This window comes from Haemaphysalis longicornis, unplaced genomic scaffold (genome assembly GCF_048455015.1).
Source record: "Haemaphysalis longicornis isolate Haplotype H1 unplaced genomic scaffold, Haemaphysalis longicornis Haplotype H1 scaffold_1, whole genome shotgun sequence".
NCBI classification, from domain to species: domain Eukaryota; kingdom Metazoa; phylum Arthropoda; class Arachnida; order Ixodida; family Ixodidae; genus Haemaphysalis; species Haemaphysalis longicornis.
In genome coordinates this window covers 274170987-274198166 of record NW_027526203.1, presented here as the reverse complement: position 1 = coordinate 274198166, position 27180 = coordinate 274170987, and the positions used below count along the sequence as shown (strand labels likewise).

Sequence of the window (27180 nt, the reverse complement as noted above, 5' to 3'; positions counted from 1 at the left end):
GTAATCAGCTTAATTGCCAGCTTTGCTGTAGAGTTTCGGCGAACTCTGCAGGCAAAGCGTGTTCCCTCGTCATCAACAATGTGATCGAAGAACCATTTTTGACGCTAGCCACGAACAACCATCATTGGTGTTCGTGTGCAATGGAGTGGCGCGCCGAATGGCCAGAAGTTTCGTGTTTGACGCCTTAACCCATCTAGGTTACTCAGTCATACGTGACCAAGTCCATTCCACCTGGCCACCGAACATGGCCATTCTTTTAGATGGGACGGCATCTCATTCACTCGCCTTGTCCCTCCATACGGCGTTGTCGTTGTCCGTCCACACCCCTCCCCCATTCTCCTCGCCGCGCGAGCTGCGCTCTCCGCCGCTCACCCCCTCTCCTCTCCGATAGCGAACACTCTCTCGCGAGGGGCATTGGATTGGATTCGATTGGATTGGCTTGGATTTGGATTGGATTAAAGTAGATTGTGTTGAATTGTGTTGCTTCATAGCCACGCCACGTTGCGTCATAGCCGCGGCAGGGGGTTCACGGCACGTTTCACACGATGGGAGAATCAACCTAACGAAAACAACAACGGAACCCCCTATGCGTCGCATTTACACAGGGGTTCCCGCGAGGGGAGGTGGGAGTAATTTCTTTTTTTTTTTTTTTTTTTTTTTGTGGCAGCGTGGCAGGCGCACATGCTACAGCACTGTTTCAGCTGACCAATCGCATGTATTTTTCGTACGAACGTTCCGATGCCGTCGTTGCTCTGAGGAAATAGGCATCCAGCGCTCAAATTTTCTTTCCGTACAATGGCGCCAATTTTTATATTATGGTAACTGGAGGCGTTATTAGCTTGTTAGTAGAGTTACAAAGAAATGAAATTCGAAGACGAATATACGAACAAGCAAGCAAAATCAAAGGTTAAGGCTTGTAGTTAGGCGCCAAGATTGATTGATTGATTGATTGATTGATTGATTGATTGATTGATTGATTGATTGATTGATTGATTGATTGATTGTAGGGTTTAACGCGCCGACGCAACGCACGCGATGAGGTGCGCCGTAGTGGAGGACTCCGGATTAATTTTGACAACCTGGGGATCTTTAACGTGCACCGAAATCTCGCACACACGGGCGTCTTTGCTTTTCGCCTCCATCAGAAAAGCGGCCACCATTGCCGGGAATCGGACCCGCGTTTTTGTGCTCAGCAGCATAACGCCTTAACCACTGAGCCACAGCGGCGGGTAAAAAAAAAAAAAGTGAAAGGGAGAAGTATGGCCTCCTCACCACTTTTTGGGCATTGGCTTAGTGTTCCGCACTGACCGGTGGGCCGCAGGTCATGGCGCGAACAGTAAGCGCATTATTTGCCCAGCAGTTTCCGCACAGTGTTTGGCGATACTTAGGCATTGCTGGGTGCACAGCGGCCTGTGTACAGCACCGGGTGCATACACAGATGACACACGTTCTTCTTGAACTTACGTGTCTTGTGAAATGACCCAAAAAAAACTTGTTTTGTGGGATAAACAATAAAACTGGTGTTTTTGGCACCTGCTTTTCTAAAGATATCAAGAAGCCGCAAAAGTAGAGATGGGAAAAAACAAAAAAGCTAATTAAAGGCAAGCCTGATAGCAAGTCAAAATGCGGCGAAATAGTTACCCCAGGGAATGTTTCCATAAGTGCACGAGGGTCACGGGGTCGTTTTAATAAATTGGTAGGGCTGGTGAGGTATACCTTCAACCTGCGGCGTCCTATTGGTGACCGTTGCTTCTGTTAACGCAGGCTGGAAATGAAACGATGCGATTATTTCGGCCTAACATGTGTTGATTGGGCACGTGCGAGAAAATAGACACTCTTCATTTTAATAATCAATGGCTGAAAGAATACATGGGTGACAGGACGAACTTTGATGTCAACACCTTGTGCTGTAGAGACAGGCGGAAGTGACTAGGAAACAAAAACAAACCAGAAGAACACAGAGTCACTCAACTGCGTGCACGGAACTTTCACGTCCACAGTGGATGGCTGTCGGCAGGGAAAACATCCCTCGAAGTTGCTTCCTTTGGTTGAAATGGAACGGCGACCGAGCGCTCACGTACGCACCGAAGTTGGGAGCGCTCATAGTAGGCGGCCTTGCTTGGAAGAGTCCGTGCTGGAGACATATTTACAGGTGAACAACCCTCAAAGGCGAGTCTTCTTTCTCCTTTCATAGACAGAACAATGGGCGGGGCTTCGACGATGTGACAAAAGGGCTTATCACGCATATGTACAGTAACAATCAATGCATTGTTGTCGAAACAGTTATGTTTACATATAGCACTGGCTTGTTCCGGCGCAAGAGGAATCATATATAAATAGCCAAAAATCGACACAAAGAGGAAAACAACAAGAACGGACTGTTATTAGCATTTTTGGTGTAAAGCATTAGAATTTGCTGAAGAATAACAAAAGGAATAAATGTGAATCAAGAAAGGCAGGCACACGCTGTTTTATAGCTGCCATATTCTTCAACCAAAAAGTCTCCATAAAAAATGAGGCAGTCAATAAATGCATATGAGAGAAGACTAGCAACCGACAATACACTTTCTCGATTCTAACAAATGCAACCACACATTGTATAAAAAGTAGGTTAACACAACCTTTTAGTGAATGGCATGAGCACCGGAGCGATGTACAGGTTTGCAGCAATTGGGAAGTGTGTAAGAGCAAAAATGAAAAATGAAAACAGATCTAGGATTCGCGTTGCGAACCTTTTAAATAGGCCTAACAGATTTTCAATGTTCTTGCAGTGAACATCTAAGAATTGCCAACTCAAACTAGCCCAACTGCAAATAATTCCTGGTTCTATTGATAAGAGATATCGGAAATGGTTACAAATGGTTTCGTTTGAACAGCATGCAACTCTACTTTGCACCTTGTCCCCCTCAGTTGTATTTTTTTGCTTTTACTTGCATTTTTGTTTACCGCAACTCTGTCTGGTGGCCGGCTGGCTGTTAGATACTCCTCAGGCAACCTTTATTTATAAACGAGGCGTTGTTTTTAAGAAAGATCAGATAGAGCAAAATTTTACTAAACTTGGCGTCAAAAACAATAACCAATGCGAAATCATGTGCCTGTATTCTGTTGAACGTTCTTAAACCAGGATGACAGCTTTCGAGCAACCATAGGGAATAACTCCAAGGATAACTGAAGGTGAGGCTTTCGGTTTCTGGTGAACCAAGGCACCGTGCAGAGCAGTGAAAGCGGGGCGTCACTTTTTCATAAGAACATGAGAAAGCTCCGAATGCAGGACCTGTCATTGCACGCATGGAAAATATTCGGTGTATCATTCTATGGAACGCTGCTAGTTTATTTATCGAGAAAATTAAATCCGTAACCGGAAGTGTTGAGGTCACTTATAAATCTATGCTGACTGACCAGCCGCAGTTTGATGAATGCGAATAAGTGATTACGAGCGGAGGAAAGGCGGGAATCTACTTCTTGAAAGAGAGTCCTGCCCGTGCTCAGTCAAACCAGATCGTCTGGAAGTTCTGCACACTTGCACGGGCAATCAATCGCACCGGGAATAATTCATCATAATCATTGAGGATTGTTTGAGTTGTACGAGAACCATCTAAGCGTTGTTTCAAATTAGGTGTGGACCAATTTTAGGCCTCTACCGTACGCACCGCAAGTTACCGTGTTGTTGATTGACAGACGCTGGTGCGATTAGTCCAGCGACATAGAGATTGGGGGAGAGGGAGAGTTTAGTAGACGAAGTGAAATAGAATCAGCGCCCGTTTTCTCGATGCTACGTTTCTTCCTGTATAGATTATGCGAGCGGAAGATCATCCCGTGTGGAGACCAGAAGACAAAAGCAAAATTTTTAGACCAAGTTCTGGTAAGCTAATGCGAAAAATAACAAAGAAAGCTTGGCGATTTGGTAAGGGTGCATGGTGAAACGAAGTGCGAAAAAACAACGACAACCAGGAGGAACAAATACAACGGGAAGCGCTCCGTACCAGTGTATTTGTTCCTACTGGCTTTCGCTGTTTTTTCGCGCTCCGTTTCACTAAGGTGAGAAAGTCAACTCAGGTGTATACATCTAATCAAAACGTCATGATTGTGTTCCCTTACAAACACCATAACACCAACGCAAAAATATACGGCAAAACAGTTTCTGACCGAGTCAAAGTTGACTTGGCTTCGATTCTAACTTGGTCTGTGACTGCTTTACCGGTTCTTCAAAAAAATGCCTGATCAGACGAACTTTCGTCGAACCCTTCACTGCAACACCTACGTAAGCTTGCGTCAACTTATGCGGCAACTTCAGATGCCGAATTACGTGACAGGCATTTGTTTAAGTAAAGCGCTCTTAAGATCCAAATCTAGCACTCATCCCGTCGTATACTTTGGAGTAAAAACGCGGAGCAACGAACGAAACTGCGGAAGCTCGCCATAAAACCTCATGGCTCGGCTCTAAGGCATGGCCGCGTATCACATCAAAAGATACGGGTGAGTTCAGTTGGCGCATTGGTAGCCTGTCATTTCGAAGAAGGCTTCGGACAACTCGAAAGGCAAACGCTACTACAGTGACGTTTATCCTGAAGCCTTATTGCAGTTTCCCGACATATTCCTGGCTGTGTGAATTTAGGTCAATAGTGTCACAAATATTCTGCAGACAGATATCTTTAGACAAAGCACTTGAAGGCGAAACGATAGGGCGGCAAATATACTGCCACTATTTTCTTTTTCCAATACTTTAAGCTGATTCCGTCACAAACGAAAACAAAATGTCGCAACTTTAAGCAAGATGATTACAACTAAGTGGAATGTATTACAGCTGAAACATCACCCGAGCCCTCGAACCATTCTAAATAGTTCTCGCAGAAATTGCCCCATACACGTAAAAGGCAGTGAGGAAGAACATTAGCGTCTGGTCTACTTACTGTCAACGGGCTGTTCCGAAGCTATATCTCCAGCTAAATCTTGAGACACATTCTGCCAGCGAACGCAAAATTTCGGGCCATGGGAAGGGTGCACGCAAAAACGTTCTATGTCCTTCAAGCGCCCCATGCCAGTGAGAAAAAAAAGACGAGCTGTGGCTACCATGAAATGAACGTTTTTTCAGTCTTTTTCCTACGTTACTGCCAGCGGGATTGTCGTTGTCTCAGTGCCACCGAAGTCAACATTGACTGCTAGCTTTGTGGGGTTTTAAACGATTGGGTTCTCAGACTTTGACCGCGCCATCGAGCCCGCTTGTCCCTGCTGCTACTCGAAGAAATTGTGTCTTTGAACGGTCGCAGCCGATGCCGGCATAAATCGGGAACAAGCTTATGGAAAGCGGCTGTCCAGCCTGCTTTTACTCCACTGTTTATGCTTGGGGCCGCTGATGCAGGCAAGCCTGGCTCTACCAATGGACACAAGGTGATAAGTCAGAAACCGCGTTTACGCACTCCGCATGTTCAAAGAGACTACCTTGTCGTCTTTTGGCTTGGGCTATCGCCTTCATTCGGCTTTTATCTAGAGCTGCGAGCCTGACAAGCAACCAGCGCCACAGCGCGACTGACCGAAGCAAAGCCGGCTCTTAGGTGCCTTGGCGAAGGTCATTGTTTCGGGCAGACGTGACAACTCACTCTTAAAAATCACCGCATGTTGGCTTCACCACAACACTCCAAAACAACCTATCATCATTATCAAATGTGCAAACTTGGGGAATGACGAGGTGCGCTAAGAGCAAAAAATGGCATCTACGCAGTGCCAACAGTGCAGATGCACGCTTTGCGCTGTTGTCACAGCGCAGATACCATTGTTTTTGCTCTAACCGCATGGTGGGCCTCGTCATTCGCCAAATGTGCACATTAGGTAATGATGATAGGTTGTTTTGGAGTGTTGTGGTGAAGTCCACATGCGGCGATTTTTAAGAAAGAGAGGCGTCACCACTAGTGGCTATTTTCGGTGAAATTTTAAATGGCTGAGAAACGTGTTGTATGGGGAGGCCGGATCATCAATATTTTCCGATACCTCCGTGTTTTGCCGAAAGTGTGCCAACTATAGCGCAGTCCAAGTTGGCCTTAGGTGTTTAGGACAGTCCGAAACGAGCTAGAGAATCTACTCCCTAGCCACGAGCACCTAACCGTAACAGTCGTGCGTGGAGTCAATTCGCTGAATTTTTCGCATGATGCGCCCGATTATATAACTTGTACCATCAGCCCATTTCTCTCTGACTGGAATGATCTGACATGCTTTAATTCACATCAATGAACACAGCGGTGGTAGCTCACGTATGGAATGGTATGCCGCACTTTCCGCTTGAACGTAGTAACACAACGACTTCTTTCTTATAAAATGACCGAGTGTAAAATGAAGGGCGTTTAGTATTGAAGCGAATTTCAGTGAGAAGTGTGAATTGTCGAAAAAAAATGTCTTTTTTTTTCTTCTCCCAGGCGCCTGTCGTTAGTGTTCTGGCTTTACCTACATGTTACATCCATCTCCCATCTATCTCCGAGCCGTGCACCATTGTAGGCTACAAATGCGAGCAGTTGGGGTCCTAACGAGTACGACTGCCTCGAGATGTGGCCCGTTTTATTCTCCTAAGTTCGATAAAGGGTTTGAGTTGGGCAGGCGAGCAGCCACAGCGGGCAGCCACAGCGACTCTCGTTGTTCCCACTGTCGCAGTTATTGCTTGTAAATTGGTCTTTGGTATTTGAGGTGCTTGCGTTCGAAGTGCTTTTTCTCTTGCACGCGAGAAAAAAATGCCAGGAAAGTGATTAATGCGGCAATTTCACGAACTTCAGTTCAACAGGCACCGACCAGGTTCGCTGATAAGCTGTGCCGAATGAGTATAAAATGAAGTTTGCCCAGCGCTCGGTCAGCGTAGTTTGTGGGTACCACCATGCTTGAAATGGGTAGAAGAAAGGACGGTTACACTCATACTCGAATGTTCCCGAGTCATCTCGCTGGATACGTGAAAAGTTGCTGTTCAGAGAGATACCATTCTTTGAAACTGCGTGTCGCACAAGTGAAACGTAACGCACCCTTTGCGGAGTCTTCCATAAGAGCATAACCTTTTACATTTGTCGACGAACGTCTGAAGGGCAAAAACTGCGGTCTTCACTTTGATGCATATCTTCGCCATGCTGCGGCACACTGTCTTCTCGGTCATGCGGAATCACAGGACTTATAGCGTGTACATAATAGTGATATATAAGTATTTGTAATCTTCACCGACGTGGAGTATCTATTGAACTCACCAAAGAACGAGAACAAGTGCCAGGGCGTTAGAGGTCGTCATGTCCTTTCCTGCATAGCATGGTTGACACCTGCGTGCTTCACTCACGCGTCTTGAAAATACAGCTGGGCCCATTTCACGCGAACAGGGAAGCCGCCAAGGCTGTTTGACATGGCAAAATATAATCGTATCTTGCCGAGCGGTGTATTCATATTTACACTTTGTTCAGATAAAGTGGCGCGTAAGTTTAACAGGGAAAGACAGCAGAGGGAAGGCGCTCTCAATTCAGCCCTTGCCTCTCTGGGATCACCGCCGAGTAGTTGGTGACTCGCACACCTAAATGTGTCTTCAGCCAGTGTACTTCGACACAATGGGCTCGAAAATGGTACGCGAGCTAGGGCAGGAATTAAGTTCACATCTGGCCAAAAAAGACTACATACATTTGAGCCGAAAGAACGGCGTGACCATTACATTACCGTTACGAGTTCTCGTTACGATTACCGTTACGAGTTATGTTCTCGTTACGAGTAACGAGACTCCAAGATCGCGTGGAACAGGGATTTGTGAGTGCTGCTTGACAAGCAGGTTGAAATATAGTCTGCAGTTGGCAAATTCACTTATTTTCTTCGGTGACAATTTCGCGAAAACAAAATTCACCACGCAGAATACCATTGGGGGCAACAGCTTCAGCGTGAAACTCGCAATAACCATTTGTCGTGCAATGAACGTTTGAGTGTATTTCTGACGCCATTGACTAGGCTACTCGGCTACTCTAGCACGGTGTTTCAAACACGATGCTCCTTTGCATCAAGGCTGCTGCGATCGACTACCGCAGTCCATACTTCAAGTGACCTTACTACTGACAGCCTCACTCGGGTCACTGCCGAATTATTCAGTGTCGACACGCTTGGGAGACGCAAAACCAATCTAGCAGGGTGCATGGGACACGAAAAACGAAAACCCTGCCTTGTCACACGTAAGCTTTTCGACACGTGCTTCTGATTTTTTGTCCCTGGCCAACTCACACCATTGACAGTTGTACTGCTGCCGGGGACAAAATTGTGACAAGAACACTAACAATGCTTGTTTTTAAATAATAAAAAAAAACGCTCCAAACGAACACAGCAGGCCCGGGGGGGTGGCCTAGACAAACACCTCCGGCCTGTCCAGCAGTGTCCTCAGCGTCTGCTGCGCACAGTCACGGCGCCGGGCACTGACACACAGCCCACCAGGTCCCCAGTTTCCCGGCTGTGGAGCATCAGACAGCGACGGGCACGTCTCGGGCCGGGGGCGGCGGCGGCGTGTGCGAGTCCGAGCGTGGTGCGTCTTCGTCCTGGACCACGAGTCTGTTGGACGCGGCCTCGAGCTGCTGGTAGTCTGCCGCCGGCGCTGGCTTCTCTTCGCGCAGTTCAATGCTCCAGAAGGGCAGACCGGCTCGAGACCGCCGCCGCAGCCGGTACCGGTACCAGGTGGCGACGCCCGCGACGACCAGCAGGAAGCAGAGCGTCACCAGCACCGACAAGAGGGGAACAGCTCCAGATGCCAGGCCACCCTCTGCGGAGCGAAAATACGGGGTCACCCACTGCCCAGCTTCGCCAGTCAAGGAAGTGCCAAGATAAGCGCCGTTTACGCAACAGTGCTTTAACAGCATTGTTGCCTACTTCCGCCGAATGTGCCTCTGCGGCACATATAAGCGGGCACTCCGATTTCAATGGCTTACATGTATCTATCGGTTTTTACGTTTTTACCCCCCCCCCCTCCACCCCTTACACACACAAAAGTGTGCCGGAGCAAATGGCCACCACGCCCCGGTGAATTTGCTCCGATATAACGCAACCCGAATGACCAATCACCGCTACAATCATTCGGCAAAGGTGGCGAACACTGAGGCTCAGCATACAGCTGGAGTTGAACGCTGCGGTAGTACACAATACGAGCATGAAGCTATGAACAGCCCAGATCGCACTTTTTGAGTCAATTAGTAAACGAAGTGTCTCATCCCACGCCGAATTCGCTCTTTTGTTCGCGCTTGTCATTTGCAGACGCAGCGGTGAAGCAGACTTACCGGGGTGCACATGCTTATAGTCTGCACAGGGCACCGTAATGAACCCTAAAAAGACTTAAGCACGCCCTCCACTACAGGGCGCGATTCACAGCTGAGATGTAGCACCTCTTTTTGCCATTTGAATTACATTTCCTTGAAGTCTTGCTGGCATCACGAATGTTGATAATGCTTTCATGAAGGACATTATATCAGGTGCATTAAACCATCCTTGATAGCGCAAGGTTTTGCATCGAGGCCTCGCTGCAAGTATCTTGTAGATATTTAATAAGCACGTTTATAAATGTTATCCAAACTACTTTTGACTGGTTAACTATTGCATGATTCGAATAAGACACTTTTAAATTAACTAAATCGCTATAAACAAAGCACGAACTGCACGCCAGTGTCCCAAGATGCAAAAATACAACGAAAATTTGTTTTGGTTATAATTTCAGTGGTTATGCGTGGAACAAATTTTAAACTGAACGTGACCGGCGTCACAAACTGAGCATCAGCAAGGTGTCCTCCTGATCACCCGGTGGGGTGTGGTTGCATACATCGGCACCTCCACTCCCTGGCCGTCCCTTCTGTCATGCGTCGCTGGTATTTACTGGCTCAGCCAACCATCACCAGTATATTGTTGCTCGCATGCTGACCTATTTAAAGCGCAACGCTAAAGAGAACGCACTCTTGAGCGCCGGAATTGAGATTGTTTGTGTAGTGACGTGCAACTATCGGCGGGCACTGACGCACGTGCGGATTCCAGACAAAGGTACGGTCTTTAGAGGAACGTTAGGTACACAAATCAAGCCAAAGAGATCAATGCATACGACGAAAACGCACCATTCGCGAGTTAGGCTAAATTTGTCACCGTACAGTATCCAGAAAGGTATGAGGAAAAAGAATCTATCAACGCTCTCGTGGTTTTGTCCCTGTGTGGAAGGACGTGACCTTTGTTAGCTAGAAAGTATGGCTAATTGTTTCAAGTTGCTTATTAGGCGTTGTCACTAACGCATAATCGGACGCCACTAAATTGCGCACTGAGTTATGTCAACGTATTTTAAGCATTTCTGAATATAGCGTATATCCAATTGCGGGATCTATTCACAATGACGTTCTGTCGAAGGTGAATGTATTCCTCCCAAACAGTTGTGACTTGCGTGCGTGCTCACTGTACACGCCGGTATCATTCTAATCCGCACCCCATTCATGTAGAAAAAGAAAGCTCGCCACAGAGCAGCCGTATTAGCCCCGGGGCGCCTTGCCGTTCCACTGGTCACTAGCAACGGTCGATATAAGCCGCTCACTGGAAGGAATTTAGCCAAATGCGGCAGCTCTCGTTTGCGGTGCTTATTCCTCAGGGGCGCTTCGTTCCAGCAGCCACGAAAGGTTTGCGCCAGAGGAGCAGGTACAGGCGGCGGGCAAAATAACGAGGCGCGGTATAACAGCGCCCACTCGTCACCCGGCGGCGGGGCGGACGCGGTGCAGCTGTGGCTAATGCTTGCCACGATTTGCACAAATGGCCGCGCGAGGTGCAGAGGCGCAAGCAGGCGGCGCGCCCTGGGTGCAGCTGACGCTCTTGCTGCTGCTGCTGCCGCCGCCGCCTCCCAGCTCGGCCCGCTGTTTACGCCGCGGGGCCATTCGCTCCTCTCGAGGGCGGGGAGGGGGTCTTAACCCGGAGCCCACCAACTTAATTGGGGACGGACTTTGTGGGTGCCCAGTTCCCGCCTGGCTGCAAGCCTGTAAGCCTTGGCTCGCCTTTTCAGCCCGCCGCCGATTGCTCGAACCGCTCGGGCACCGCCGACGGAGGCCAGTCCGTCGGCTCCTTCGCGCTGCCCGCAAGGCTTTCGGTTACCCGTGGGTCTCATAATCCTGTTTTGGGGAAAAGGGAATGAACGCCCGGCCATCTCATTCGCGCTGCGGGAAACACGCAGGTACGCAAGGATGACACCTCAGTGACATGTGACCACATTTCTTCCGTAGAAGCGCGGGGGAGAATTGACGCCACCTATGGCATTTGATTGTCAAAGCTGAAGCAGTGAATTTTAGCTTATTCTTAAGTCGGGATGCCAGGGGAGCGCCGCTAAAGAAACGGAGTAAGCAATCTGCTGTTTCATTTTCTCTCTGGCCATGACGGCGGTGCAAGCGAACTCAGGACGAACTCACGAAGTTAGGTTGCCGGCTCGTGCGCACCCATGCCAAAAGTGTTTCACGGCAGCACAGGGTTATTTTTACTGACTGGGACTGATTTTGCATTGAACGGGTGGGAATAATGCGCAGCACAGTTTGAGAATGCGGGGCCGGGCGGATACGTAAAAAATTCAGCGAGAAGACTGGAACAGTTCAGGAACAATCGATGGAGCAATCCAATGTAAAGGCCGCTAAAGTGGCCAACGCCGCAGAGGGAATAAAAGTAAAGAAACTGAGCTGAAAAGGAAATAGGAAAAACTTAGGACTGCACGGTAATCGAACGCAGGGCGGGCGGAGCATGAGTCGAGCACGCATCGCACGGAGGCAGGGGCACCACTACGGTTCCATGGCTCTAGCCGACTAACGGTGGGCCTATAGTGAATGCGTTGCGGCCTTCGACTTGTAAAAACTTCGACAACCGGTGCACGCAGCTACATGTGCAATGAGTTTCACGTTGCTTCGCTCATAATTAGGCTCAACTTTAAAATGACTAACCTTGAGACTCGAATGCAGGCATACACACTCAGATGAATCGGCTAGTGACAACGACAGCTGCTGCCAGAAGCTCGTGCCGATGGCACCACTTCCCATTTATCTGAGACGTCAACATGCACACCCACAATACTCGCAAACCCACTCACTGGGATTGGCAAGTGGCGACTACAGCTGCCGTCGGAGGATCAAGGTGTCGACACAGCCTCTCGAAAGAGGGCTCAATGGTGTTTGATTGAACACTAATGCTTGTGGATTCACAAATGGTAAACAGGGATTACGTGTCATCGGATTTTTTTGGCTGGCAATGCTGTTCACGGTATATATATATATATATATATATATATATATATATATATATATATATATATATATATATATATATATATATATATATATATATATATATATATATATATATATATATATATATATATATATATATATATATATATAGGCCATGCTTCTAGATGCTTCTAGAGGCAACAGTGGGACACTTGTGGATCGTACAAGACGACTAAAACATACAACGAAACTGACACTCGACTGAAAGTGGCCTTTATTTCCTTTAGCGTTTACCTTTTTGCCCGCACAAATGGGGAGAATGGATTATTCGAGGCGGTCTCTGAATGCATATTGGCATGCATGCTTGAGGAAAAAACCCGAGCAGGAAGCCTGAGATTCACACGAAACAGTGGTGAAAGAGATACTACATAGCTTTCGCAAGTTCCCTTACCGTGTTATAAAACAGTTTCCCGCTGGAAAAAAGCCGTTCAAACACCGGAACGGTGTTTGCTTACCACTAACGCCGTAACCCATTCCACCAAGTCGGACAGCCGACAGTGTTTGTGTATGCGCAATCGTTTCCATGGCAGAGGACAACGCAGACGTCCTTCGCACGCATTTAAATGTCTTTAGTAGTTTTTCGGTCTACACTTTTATCTTCGTTACGGATCGTTCGGTAGCAGCAATTTCTTTCCGGTAAATGTAGCTGAGGAGCACCGATTTTTGACTACTGTAGGTTTGACAGAACGGCAAATGATTTCTTTTGGCCTGCAGTAGTGTGTGAATCATGAGTACTGGATTTATTAATTTTTCCGCTGAGCGACGACGAGAAAATATGTGCTCACATCGCGGTACGATGCACGCTGTTTTTGTCGCGAGAACGTGCAAGGCGTCAACAAACGAACATTCGTCAACGACCGGTTTATAAAGCTGCCACCACGTTTTTTTTAGAAGCTTGCCTTCTCAAGTCTACCCTTAGCAACGTACCATTTTACACACCGCGGCAGAGCGTCGCAAGCGCCACGGTTGAGGTAGCCCAAATGGGGGACAAAAGCGGGCTTCAAAGTTTCTCGCATCGGCGTCGGTTAAAGGACCATGGCGCAGTTTTCGGCGGGCGCGTTGACAGGGCCTAAAGGCGTCGGCCCTGTTGACGATACGCGGAAAACGGCCCGGACTTGTTTCGGCTGTTTTGTGGCGCTCCGGCGGCTCCTTATTGTTCACGCAGTGCGCCCGGCTGACCGTCTTTATCCAGCCGAGAAATCGGAGGATGGGGAGCGGCTTTCTTTCGAGACATCTTTCTCGCGTGCCTCTGGAGGGGAGATAGCGGCCTTCGGTGCCCGCTATAAATACGGGGCCCGCTTTAATCTCTGGGACGCATCTGAGCCAGGCCAAAAAGCCAGATCGATCAGAGCGGGCACAATCAACTGCGAGCCCGCCGCCGCTGTGTGGCACACGGCATCGGGCCCCGAGGCGGCTCTGAATGGGCCATCGCTCTGGGCGGCAGCAGCAACCGCGAATGCGCGCGCCGGCCGGCGGACCTGCGATGCGGCTCAATGGCCCACGTGCCGAGCGAGTCTGGCTGGCCCGTTCACAGCAGCGGGCCGGGAGGAACGCGGCTCTTTTGCAAAGAGACAGTTCAGCCGCGATTTTCTTACCTACGCGATTATTGATCACGCGCGCAGGGCAGGTCGTTTGGCGCCGCCCAAAGGCTGGGGAATTAATCTGGCCGCTGTATGCAAAGAATGCGCGCTGATTCGCTGCCACCGCGGCAGGAGGAAAAGGGAAAGCGTGCTCGCGCACGGCGCCGGAAGAAAAGCCGCTGCCGGGAAGCCCCCTTCACGTCCGAACCAGACGTGCTCGGAACTTTCAAACATTCCCACCCTGCTCGTGCCGTTCATGTGTTGATCTTTGGTTGTCCGAAACTATTTCGAACATCGTTATCGCCTAAAGCATTAGCGCTGCGTACACCGGCGTCGCGGCCATCAATCATCGCCCGCTGACTCCTGCTGCCGACAGCTGTTGAGTATCCCCCGCATCGATTCCGATTCGCCACTCTTTGGCGCAATTTTCCCGCTAAGGCCGACATGTGGGTCCAGGTCCAAACAGGAAATTACGCTCCGTGCGGAGACGTTCCTTCTGAATCAAATGTGGCGTAATCGAAACCGTACACCGGTCGGCACGTCGAGTGCAATCGTACGCCATTTCTCTGCCGAGCTTACGGAAGCGTTGATCCCGACAAGAACAAATAGGAGCCCGGGGACTCCGTGGCGAGCGGCGCTTCCAATGCACACACTTGCGGCTCAACGAAACAAATGCCCATCGCAGCCCCGGGGTTCATCACAGTTTCTATCCGAGCGACGCACCTCTGTTTACTCTCCCCACGCCGCCTTTTGCTTGGCGGCTCGCCGGCAAATGCCGCTGCAGCGTTCACCTCCTATTGACTCGGCCTAAGCGCTCGCGAAACACCGCGGAACGTTAAGCCCGTGCCAACATTACTCTACAAGAAGCTACACAATATTAGGTACGCACAAATAACAATGCGAGGAGATGGCACTAGGATAGATATAAGGTCACACTGAATCAGCGCCTCTGGGCAGATAATTAAATGAAATGTTGAGACGGGCTTGTTTAATTCCTTGTCGATGTTAACGTATAATTTGTGCCGTCACTGCGTCAAGACCATTGCTGTCGGAAATACTAATCACTAATTAGAATTTCTGAATTCGAACTTCGCGTAGTTCTCGCAGGCTTGCAGCTGTTACGGCGCACGCGAAGATGTGAAAAACTACCTCATCGCTCCTTTTCCCAAGCGGAAAAAAGTGTAAGTTTGTATTTATTCGTGAGTTCTTACTGTTCGCAGTCAACTCCCACCATCTTGGACCTACTTTGCACACTAGCCGGTTTGCCATGACGATAAACATCGTTCTACTGCGGCCAAGGACCGATAGAAAACGGTTCCGGCGTTGAATGCTCAGTGGCGCCATTGCTCTTGTAAAGAACCCAGTCCACATATGGTGGCGTCCAATAAGGTAGCGGTAGTTTTTCGGGCAGATGGTGAATATAGTCAAAGTCTAATCCGACGGCTTTTCCCGCAATTTTTAACTACACACGACCACAATGTGCCAAAAGGGGCCTGTTTATAGTAACGTTAGTGTCAAGTAATAAAGTTTTATTTACTCTAACATTATCCAGCTGGTTCAAAAGGAAAATGTATTTAGAATCGTAGGGTGCTTAAAAACGCGAAAATACCGTAACCGCAAGCGGAGTGGATGCCGGGCGAACCACATAAACGCGATGGCGGAGCTCACGCATGTGGGATGGATGCTATTCGGCGAGCGCTCTGTCAGCCGCAAAAAGCGAATCTCGCCTAAACGCACACGAATCCCTAACTAACCACAGCGCGCGTCAGCGGGCGTTTCCCGGCGACCTCGAAGATTCTTTGAGAGTAGAGGGCAGCGCAATGAACGAGACGAAGCGGAGACGAGGCAAACACAAGCGCTTGTGTTTGTCTCGTCTCCGCTTCGTCTCGTTCATTGCGCTGCCCTCTACTCTCAAACGTATGTACCAACCGGCTCAAGCTTCAACTCTTCTGAGGCTCGAAGATCCGACCGTTTACAAATGTGGTACCTCTTCTCCGGCGGACTAGCCGTACGCTCAATTAGCACCTTTGGACTACAGGTGGGGCAGCACCCTGCAGCTGATTTTGGATCAAACGCATGCAGGCTGTCTGGTTCGGTTCGCTCGGAGAATGACAAATTGTTCGGTCCCACATCGGCGCCGTTCTTAGACCAAGAGGCGAAAAATGGGCAAGAAGTTTTTCTTTTTTTTTCGAAAAGTTCAACTTTCCCACAAAACAGACCGTTTACATTTAGTAATATTTAGTACGGCTACAAGTTGAAGAAAGATTGCAATAAAACGAATGGCCAATACATGAACTGGCCAAGACGTGCAGTGCTTTTTGATAAACAGAGGCTTTTTTCTCGCAGTTACTACAAATATATATATATATATATATATATATATATATATATATATATATATATATATATATATATATATATATATATAATATATATATATATATATATATATATATATATATATATATATATTATATATATATATATATATATATATATATATATATATATATACACATATATATAAACTGCACAAAACTAACATTGGTCAAAGCCATGAGTGAGAACCCACGACCCCCGCCTGTCTAGGCCAGCGATCCTAGAAAACGGTATCAACGCCAGTGGGCAGTACGAGGGCGAATTAATCTTTAGCTCGTGACTAAGAGGGGTTTTAGGGACGAAACAGTTTTGGCGGAGTCAGCAAGGGGGAGTGAAAATTAAATAGGAAACAAACAGTAGCATTATCGATCACTTCACCACTGCCGCAGGCCACACGAGGGCCCCTCATTACTTTCCGCTGCAGAAGAAAAATGCGTTGTGCTGGGTTGGAGCACCGCCTATTTATAGTGCTATCAACTGAGCAAATAGCGCGAGATACGTATAGTGTTTGGATCGGAACGGAAACCCGATGTAAAGCGCATCAGCTCACACAGTGAAGGAGAAACACGTACATTCAATAATAATAAAAGGTAATATAGGAAGCCCTTTTTTCGACTCGACGCTATGAACGAGGGGTGTAAATTGAGGGGGGGGGGTGAGAATGTAATGTGTGAAAAGTGAGGGCAGAGGTGTGAAAAATGTGAGAAAAGAGAGGGCAGAAACGAAAAAAAAAAACCTAACGATACAAAACAAATTGACAGTATAGGTGGTATTCGTCGAAAAGTTTAGCTGTCAATTTCTTCGCTTGGCAACACTGGAAACGGCCACAGACATGGTCGATGCGCCACGGACATGGCGCTGCATGGGCCCCTGCACCCTCACGCCGAAGAAAAAAAAAAAAAAAAACCGGCGTGCGTCGTCTGCTCCGTTTCACCCCGATTCTCAACGGTGGTGGTCAACAGATATGTTATTAATCGCACTCACAGTGGAACAGAGGCAATACTTGGCGTTCGGTGAGGCAGAGTTTGTAACGCGCAACACAGTCATGTGCTTAGCACGGACAAGTACCGCCATCCCGCGGAGCCCGACATAACGAGTGGACGGCGCACTCACATGGTTGCCTGCATGCGCGCCCTCGCCAGCTAAGAAAGTCACGGAGTGCATGAAATGCGAAAATAAACCGTCTGGCACTGCTGGCATGGTGAATGGAGCCTTTGTTTATCCTTGGCTGATCGCGCATGCGGATAGCGGCTCGCTTTCCCGCCAGCTGACACTTCAGATCTCTCTAGCAGCCCATTTCCTAAGTAATTCACTTGGCCAATCCGACGACTGCGGCACGGACCAAACTTTCAGATTTATCCAGCAAATAGCTTCTGTATTTGCGCCATTGTCTGGTACCAGTGGAGGCACATTGTACGACCTACAATGAATTGTTGTTGCTTCAGTCCAGAATGACCTGAAAACATGCACATAAAACACGGAAATTTTGGTATCTTCAGAAATGATTCGGCCTCCCGATTCGATACCTACGGGGTCTGGGCTTGAATTCTAAGCCAAGTTCTGACAAAAGCGCTAAAAAAAAAACATCCGTGTTAAATACATTGCAAGAGCGGAAATGATTCAATCGAGAATCGCGTCGAGAAGGCGCCTCCGCCCTGTTCGACCCCGAGTGTGTGATTAATGCACAAAGGTTTAGAGAGAGAGAGAGAGAGAGAGAGAGAGAGGAGAGAGAGAGAGAGAGAGAGAGAGAGAGAGAGAGAGAGAGAGAGAGAGAGAGAGAGAGAGAGAGAGAGAGAGAGAGAGAGAGAGAGAGAGAGAGAGAGAGAGAGAGAGAGAGAGAGAGGTACTTCACTGCTTGTAGTGCCAGCACAAGGCACCCAACTTTCTTCTCCAGATCAAAATAGCGACAAAATGGTCGTGAACGCTATCCTATAACCATATACACACGCGCAAAAACACACTCAACCACACGTGAGCTCAGTTACCCTAAGTGTTTACAATGCTTGATTTAGTCCACTGTCCACAAAAAAGGCCAAAATGATTTTTGTGGAGCGTTAGGCACATTAGTCCGTGCAAAAAAAAAAGATGTCCCTTAACGTTAGCCCAAAATGGGAACGCAGGCACACGGAAGTAGTCAGCAATTGTCTGGATAAGCGAAGTCGGGGCCCTAGCAAAAATCCCATGCGAAGCAAGTCGGGCAAACCGGGACATAGCTCCACAAAGTTTAAAAAAGAAATCTATTTTTGTGAGCCGCGTTGAGGCGCATGCGATAGATGGTATTGCGAAACTACTCTGACGTCACCTGTTAACCCAAAATCGTGCTGCTCGTTTCATTCTTCGTAATCGTTCCCGCCATGCAGTGTTTTGTTGATGAAACTAACCCTTGGATTGCCTAACCTAGAGTTACATCGTAAATACTTTTGCTTGTGACTTTTCCAAAGGATTTATTACTCTAAGGAGACCCTCTGGAATAAACTAATCTTCCGCCATCATACTCGTGCACAGACCATCGTTTCATGGCTGAAGTTCCGGCTTGTCACACCAATGTTCTTTTTGATTCGCTTTTACTACGAACGACGAATGACTGGAACCACCGCCCTGCTCCATCGCTGCCATCACTGACGCCGCTAACTTCAAGAACGTTGCAAACGAGTTTATTTGTAATTACACCACTCCTCTCTGCAATGCCTCCGGGTCTTGAAAGTATGGTAATAAATAAATAAATAAATAAATAAATAAATAAATAAATAAATAAATAAATAAATAAATAAATAAATAAATAAATAAATAAATAAATAAATAAATAAATAAATAAATAAATAAATAAATAAATAAATAAATAAATAAATAAATAAATAAATAAATAAATAAATAAATAAATAAATAAATAAATAAATAAATAAATAAATAAATAAATAAATAAATAAATAAATAAATAAATAAATAAATAAATAAATAAATAAATAAATAAATTAAATAAATAAATAAATAAATAAATAAATAAATAAATAAATAAATAAATAAATAAATAAAATTGTCAAAAGCGTTGAGCGGAAGTGCAAGAAATAGGCTGGTGGTCTGTGAACTGGATAAATAAGGAATGTGAATTAAAGAAAAGATAACGTCATAAACATTTGCAGGTTGCAGTGTAATAGGTGCAAGCGCAGTTCGTGACATGAAGGGGTTGCGTAATACCATATAAAGGCTAAAGAAATCATGGAATCGCATCTCCGCTGCATGAAGGCGGGGAAAAGGTAGTTTTTTTTTTTGCGGCGGAGAGGCTGGCCCCGAACCGCGAGCCACATAAAGTTAGCACTTCTGAGCAGCCACTTCAATCGGTATAGCGACGAAGACATAAAAACCGTCTCCTTAAACGGAGCTGCAAAATAAAAAGTCGCACAGTCCTTAAAAATCAACATTATTACACATTACGTAATTGATGCCGCTCTTAGATTGTACGATGACACGCAGTTGTTGGTTGCCTTGTCGCGTATCTGCAATAAAACATACGAACGCAGGCCCAAAATTGCCAGAGTGCTTAGTTCCATGACAAGAATTTCGTGATTAAAAGTTTTTTTCACCTAAAAATTCCCCCTTGTTTCCGGGGACGCCCATCTGTCGCCCCCTGACCATGCAAAAGCTGACATCCTCAAAAACCATACCCAAACGATACAAAAACCACACGCGCGCGCGCACGCACAAAAACAGTCGAGTTCCCTGCGGCATGCGCAAGGCCAGGTTGTTAGGTGAAATATGAATGCTGAATACGGGCATTTATAAAAACGCTACGAACGAAATGATGCTTAATTGTGAATGAACTACACCAGATGTTTGGCATAACAGTGCCGCATCGGATTCTTTGGAACGAAAGAAAAGGGGTATATAGGACGGTAACCAAAGCCACCTTAAACTGATTTCCCGGACGTAAGTGGTCAAACGCAACTTCTCCCCACACGCCTAATTGATCTGGCCTTTAAATTATACAGAGCCATGGCTTTACTGACCAGTGTTCATTCACATCACACCCATGGCCTTTACGTTTGAGGCACGCGGATGTTTTTGCTCTTTTTTCCATCTGGCGCAAACAGACGAGCACGCGTATTGCCCACTGATTAACCTAACCTCGCAAGCGTTCACCGTTGCAGTAAGACAATGACCCCCCGAAAGACGGAGCGCAAACAAATCGACGTCGCGACCGACGAAGCCAAGAGGTGGACGGGGCAGCCGAATAAGGCCAGGAGGGTTCGCAAAACTGGCCGGCAGAGAACGCGGCAGTCCCGTGGACAAACACGAGCGTCTGCAGCAGCCGTCAAGCGGGGAGCGGCGTTCGCGGCGAGACGTGCCCGGGACGTGCCTTGCATCCGCACCACGATGACGGCAGCGGCACTGCTTACGCGGCTGTCAGCACACAAGTCTGCTTTGATTAGTGCGGCCCGGCGGTCTCGCGCTGCTTCCATACAGATGGTTGCAGGCTGGCCCGAGGACGCCGGGTGAAAGTTCACACAGCCGAGCTGGACGCGGTCGGAGTGACAACGACCTGTGCGGGGCGCGGCCAGCTCCATCCATCATGCGACATCGTTTCGCTTTATAATGGAACGGTATTTGACCTCTCGTAGTCGTGTTTTTGTGACCTGTCTCGCAATTTGTTTCGTGCTCGTTTGATGTCTTTTTAAGTGAAGCTGCTTTATACGGGCCTTTGTGTTCCCGTATACGACAGTATAAAGGCCTCGTACGTTGCCTTTCAATGAGGGATTGACCTCCCAATCCTTGCTCGTCGTTCTCATGAAGTAGCGATTAGACGCGTCCACCCACAGGGCGCGGGAGAAAAGGCCTTTCGCCGTTGGCAGCAGCGCTCTTGCGCCGTCAATTCCCCGAGCAGGCTTGTTGTCTGGTGGGCGATCTGGCTGCCCCCTTTCGCGCCGCAGAGTGCAGTCCGCTTCGCTCACCGGGTCCCTTTTATTTCCCGGACCTGCGGAGCCGTGCTTTTCCTCTTTCGCCGACCGTGGGCAATTTCCTCGGACTCGGCGCGTCAGCTGGGAAGCAAGAAAAACGAGCAGGGAAGTCGTTTGCCCGTGAATTTGCATGAGAAGCGGCGTAAGTGTAATCGATGCTGCCGACCATCGGGTGCGGCTCATCCCGGCCTCGTATTTGCATGATAAGCGCCCACCGACGGCGACGGGAATTCGGGGCCCCATGTGCGCCGCTGCCGCCGTGGTTAGCGCACGTGGCCTCTTCGTTCGCCCACAGGCAGTGGTTTCTTCCTCGTGGTTTGTCGCTTTTCTCGGCTTTGCTGGCTTCGCTCTGTACAGCCAACGATGACAGAGAATAGCGGGCTACTCGGTTTATCGGCAGCATTTAGTAGTAGCCAGGTGGCTGCGAGGGAAATAGTGCGACGTTTAGCAGCATCCGTACGGGTGCACCAAAACGTCGTTTCTTCCCCCAGAGCACACATAATATCCACCACATCGTTTGCAGGCATTACAGGTGTCGTACCTTAATGTGCACATTCCAGCGCTTTGTGCCCGAACAGATTTTATACACTCCACTATAGCAGCGCCGTGATTCCGAGCTCTTAATGCACGTGATTTTCACCTCGGCAAATCAGTTGTTCGAGCATCTCTACAAACTGTCACCAACCTTGGGCCTACGATATTTCGACGGAGTTATTGGGTCAATGTGTAAGGAAGCAAGCCCTGAATTAACTGCGTCGTTGCGCGAGTTTTTTTTCTTCCTATTATGGAAAAAATAAGATAAAATAATGTTTTACCTAGCAAATATTTCATTTTGGAGGGTTGTCAACTAATGAAAAGCAGTTTCACTCCCCTTCCCTGTTTCCCCAACCTCATTTTTCTCAGTGGCATCAAAGCAACGCGACAACACAGACAGCGTCTTTTTTCTTTGCTTTTTAGTGACTCCACTGAGGGCGCTTATCTTGGGTAAGCTTGTATCAATTTGTTTAATACGAAAGTGTTTTATTCCGGGATACACGATGGATTTCACTGACGTCATATGCGCCACGGAAATGCGCCATGGAAATGCCAGTACAACGAAGCAAGCGGCCTGTGAAGGGTGCACCCCTGCACACAGAGTGTTCTTGCGGAGAAGCTACCTTTAGTACAAAAGAGTACGTTATACTTAGGGTTGTTCGTTTTCGGGATTTATATTTGAACACGAAAGTGTTTTATGCCGTGGTTCACGAATATTTCACTGACGTAATATACGTCGTGGAAATGATGCCAGCACACCTTTGCCGAAGCGACCTGCCAGCAGGACGTCGCTCGCCAAGCCCACCCACAAGAAAGCCGCCGACCCGCAAATCATGCTCAGCTGCAGATTTCGCTGCACGTTTAACTTTCGTGTTTTACCGACTCCTATGACAGATGAATCAACCACAGTTTTTTTTTATTTTATCTATTCTCTAGTTTGCTGCGATGGATGGAATGGTTTCCAGACTTGGCTATCAATAGCCGAATCACATTATTTGGCCATGAATAGCCCAAGGGGGTGGCTTTTCGTTTTGCTTTCTTGTGCGCAGTTTTCTTGTTTCTTTGATTTGTTTTAAAATGATCCAAACTTACACTATTATATATATCACACGTCTCAACTTCACCAATCACGCATTTTTGTGACAAGGCATATTGTTCGTCTTGGGGTAGTAGGCAAATAATGCTTAAGCTTGAACTGTTGCGAAGAAGGTAAGCGCAGGCAGCACCCGGTTAACGTCACGACGAGAAACTCGTTTGGGAATAGACAGAGCGGAATGCGAAGAAAAACGGCTCAGGAAGAGAAAAAAGAGTAAAGGGTTTATGCCCCACGCTGCCTATAGGTGCATGGAATGTCGCTCCTCGCTGCAACCTCCCTCCCTATCTTTCCCTCGCGTAACGCCTCGTCGCTAAGTCGTCACAGAGAAGACAGACAGTCATTCCTAGGCTGGAGCCCTACATCTGCTACATTTTCCAACAAGTGACCTTGAATTTATTACATTTTCGATATACCGAAGGACACGAGAACGATGTATAGGCTATAGATTCGTCTACGGGACGGCGACTCGCACTCCCTGTTGGTGCGGGGCATCCGGGAGAAAGCGGCGCAGCTGGCGGACCGGGGCACTCGGCTGTGCCTTCAGTGGGTCCCCGCCCACATCGGCCTGGACGGAAACGAGCGGGCAGACGAGCTGGCCGCCGGGGCTCACGCGCTGCCTCCCTCGGACATGTTGGCCCAGGCGGCAGCGGACGACGCCCGCCTGCTCATCCAGCGACACCTCCGCACCGGGCATCCAGACCCGCGGCTGCGTGTCGGAGGGGGTCTGCCGCCTGAGCGGGCATCACGCCTGCCTCGTCGACTGCGCTCGGCCGTCCTGCGCCTCCGCGTGGGGGCCGCGTGGACGTCAGAGCGGAAGCACCGACTGGGGCGGGTGGCCAGTCCCGCCTGTACTCACTGCCGAGCGCCCGTGCAGTCCCTGCCGCATGTACTGTACGAGTGCCCCAAGTTTGCGGCAGGGCGGGCGGAGCTTCTGGCCGTGCTCCGAGGAGTGCGGCCGCTCGAGGAACTGCTTTGGCCCCCAGGAAATGCCAGGGAGCGGGACGAAGAGCTCGAGGCCCTGGGAGCATACCTGGGGGCCTCGGGGCTCCACAATGCACTAAGCTACAACTCTACGTAACTGCCCGGGTCGCAGTGGAGTGTAGCTGTTAGGGTAGAATTCCTGTGTGTGTGTGTGTGGGTGTGTGTGTGTGTGTGTGTGTGTGTGTGTGTGTGTGTGTGTATAAGTGTGCAGGTGTCCTACTCCTTCGTGTCCTGTATTTTGATATTTATTTATTTGTCTAGTGTTTCGTTTTTTTTGTTTTTTTTTAGTTTTTTTTTCTTTCACCTAACGTTGTATATAGGTTATTCTTGCCATTGTTTTATATATTTATGTTAGCCCTCTACCCTATCCCCCTATTCCTCTGTACTCTTTCCTCCCTATCCCACCTCCCCTACACCAGCAGGCGTTCCGGTGTCCGCCCCTAGGCGAGACAATTTACGCCTGTTGGTGGAACTTCCTTTCTTGTTTTTTGTGCAATAAATACATACATACATCAACGCAATTGATTTTGCGGTCATTGAAAGCAGTCTACGATTTAGCTGCGTAGTTGAAGAGTAAGTTCCCTGATGAATTCTTTTTACCCAATTAGGCCAAACTACGAAGTGACCGAAGTCGCTGTCAACGCGGTGTCACTGTCAGTCACAGCAGTCGATTACTTTCTGCAAAATGGAAGACGACGTGGCGTTAGAGGGAGCTCTGACAAATTACAGCACAGTACGGGGAACAAGGGGGTAGGGAAGCTTTCCTCCTTTGTCTCCCTCCGCCATTTCCACCCTCTCCACAGGAACGAAACGGAAAGGGCATGGATGGACACGAAATGTGCAAAGGTCGGGGAAGGGTGGTTGTGGAGGTGACGCCTTTCATATCACAACACGGATGTTTTAGGTTTATCGAAAACCTTTTGCCCGAAGAACATACACTGCCACTTTTTTTCTCCAAAAACACAAAATCCTAATAGCTGAACACATCTATCCTCACCATTTAGGTCTACAAATTTACAATAATTTGAAACATAGTGCTACGCCGTTTCTGTCGGGTCACAAACGGCCAGAATGCGGTTGCAAATTCAGACAGAATCCATATATTAAATAAAGGGTGCGAACGCCCTATGGAACCCAGTCAATAGAATGCAGTACCGCATTTGCGCGAATCTTACGCGTCCCCGATGGTAAAGCACAGTATAATTCAAGCACTAAAATCCACAAACATGTCTTGGCGCCGACTGTACTGCGGACGCGAAATAATTCAATTAACAGATGCCTCAAAATTGCACAAAACACTTAATTGAACATAAGTCGGCACACGCTATGGGCCGCTAAAACCCTTCCGTGAAGCTTTGCAGTTAAAAATGTGGTCCCTTTGTTTTCGTCAATCGCGAATAACCGATTCCGGGACGCCTTATGCACCGGACGCTGCCTGACTCCCTTCCATTTCCGCCAAGATGATTACTTTGCGTTTAAACGAAGCCTCCTACAGTCATTGAGCCGCTTCGTTTCGGTTCCAAGTTCGCGGTTTCGGTTTTACTGTTTTCGATTTTCGAGACCGATTGCAACGCGCAGGTATTTTTGAACGCCTATTTTTATTTTTAAAAAAAGGTGCGCTTTAGAATCGTGTAAATAGGGTACACCTGACCTTCTAAATAAATGTCCGCAATTACCTGAAATAGCGCGTGAGTCAAAGACAATTGCTACGTTTAAAAAACGTGTAAGCCCTTCCGCTAAGCCTTTAGTAATCGCCATGTACTTATATACATATATATATATATATATATATATATATATATATATATATATATATATATATATATATATATATATATATATATATATATATATATATATATATATATATATCCTGATGTGTATTCAGTTTCTTTTTCTGTTTCTTGCTGTTTCTATAACGTGCAAAATTGCATCCTGTTGTTGAAGTGGGCTTTTAAGTGGCTTGAACTGTGCACTTTTGATCGCGTGGACCGGAACAATGTGCTATTCTCTTCAAGTGCCACGTATAGCAATGCAAAACATACAGGAAACGATGCCCAGATCAGGTAGTCAGTCGCTTTTTGCCTCGCTTACCTTGACAGCAGTGTGTATTTTCCTTTTGTATTTTGAATGTACTATGACTGTAAACACTATCTGTCAGAAATAATTCGAATTGAATGGAATTGAATTGAATTGAAAATTTCAGTTGGCAGTTGGCAGCTGCAGTACCAATCGCCAGTTAGCAGCAGTAATACCCCGTGTATACACCGCGGTCGAGTGAATCACTGTAATTTCTATAAATGATTGTTTCGTAGACATCTCGTATAAATATCTCGTATCGAGCGAATGCAGAGATTTCTTTTGCATGGAACTTTACACATTGGTAACAAATATACGATTTTTGAAGTTTATTTAATGTGGAGGGGCGGAAGCGATGTATCGACACGCATCACGAGACGTTTCATCGCAGCAGAGCGCCTTCAGGCTGTTACAAATCCGCGCGAAGTGCTTTGCCGTTGACCTGTGCGCGCGAGATACACCGTGTGCAGCTAAGTTTTGGCCATCGAAGAAAATTTTCATGGGTGGCGGTGAAGCCAGCTCATCAGGAGCTTTTATGTTGTGGCAAGGCGGAGCCCGGCTGCGGCGCGGCTGCTCGGGGCCTGTGAGCCATGGTTGCAGCCGTTGCGAGAACCGGTAAAAACTGGGTCCAGCAAAGGTGCGTTCGAACAATCATTCTACATACGACGGCCGTCCGGTGAACTCCCCTCTTCCCCCCCATCTCTCTCCGGCACAGCGTTCCCCGGCTTCTGGGAAAACCATTACAAGACCAGTGGGCGTTGTTTTGTGTATTTGTACATTTTGGTGCCGTTCGCAACACGCTGAACGTCTGGCGGTTGCGAATTCTGAGTATTTATCCTTGCCTTTAAGCGAACCGAGTGAGTGCGTGTTGGGCTCCACGGAGAACGTTTCTCTGCACGTCATATTATAAGCACGCACGTGCGCTGCTACTTCTACCATCTTTTTTCTCTACTCGCGACGCATTAAACAAGTTAAGTTTGGTTATTGACCCTTCGTCGTCGGAACGGAGGCAACTCTCCTGCAAGCCACTCTCCAAGCACGCCGCCGCGATGGGACGTGTCGTAGTCGTACGCCTTCGTAACTTTAACAAGGATCATTTAATTTCTTGTGTACGCTAGCTTAGACCTCCGAGCGACTCTGTCAAGTGACGGAAGCCCAATGTTGGCAGTGTGGGCTGAGGAACTGGCTCCCGCATGGTGCCTTTCCACAAACCGGCGCAGATATTCCTGCTAGCATATATCTTACCTCGCGTAGCTACGGTAGTGTATATCGTTCATGCACACACAAATGAGAAATAAGTACGCGAAGCGCCAAGC

General features: G+C 47.8%; 1 protein-coding gene across 1 annotated transcript in view; it reads right to left on the bottom strand.

Annotated features, from left to right (window-relative positions):
• Nucleotides 1–1809: 1809 nt before the first annotated feature.
• The window catches only part of LOC144146025 (uncharacterized), a 193188-nt gene continuing 167817 nt past the window's right edge, over nucleotides 1810–27180 (bottom strand). Inside the window, exon 5 of the mRNA XM_077677943.1 lies at nucleotides 1810–8746. Coding sequence (XP_077534069.1) covers nucleotides 8451–8746 — 296 coding nt within the window. The 3' untranslated portion in view covers nucleotides 1810–8450. The remainder of the gene's footprint in view (nucleotides 8747–27180) is intronic.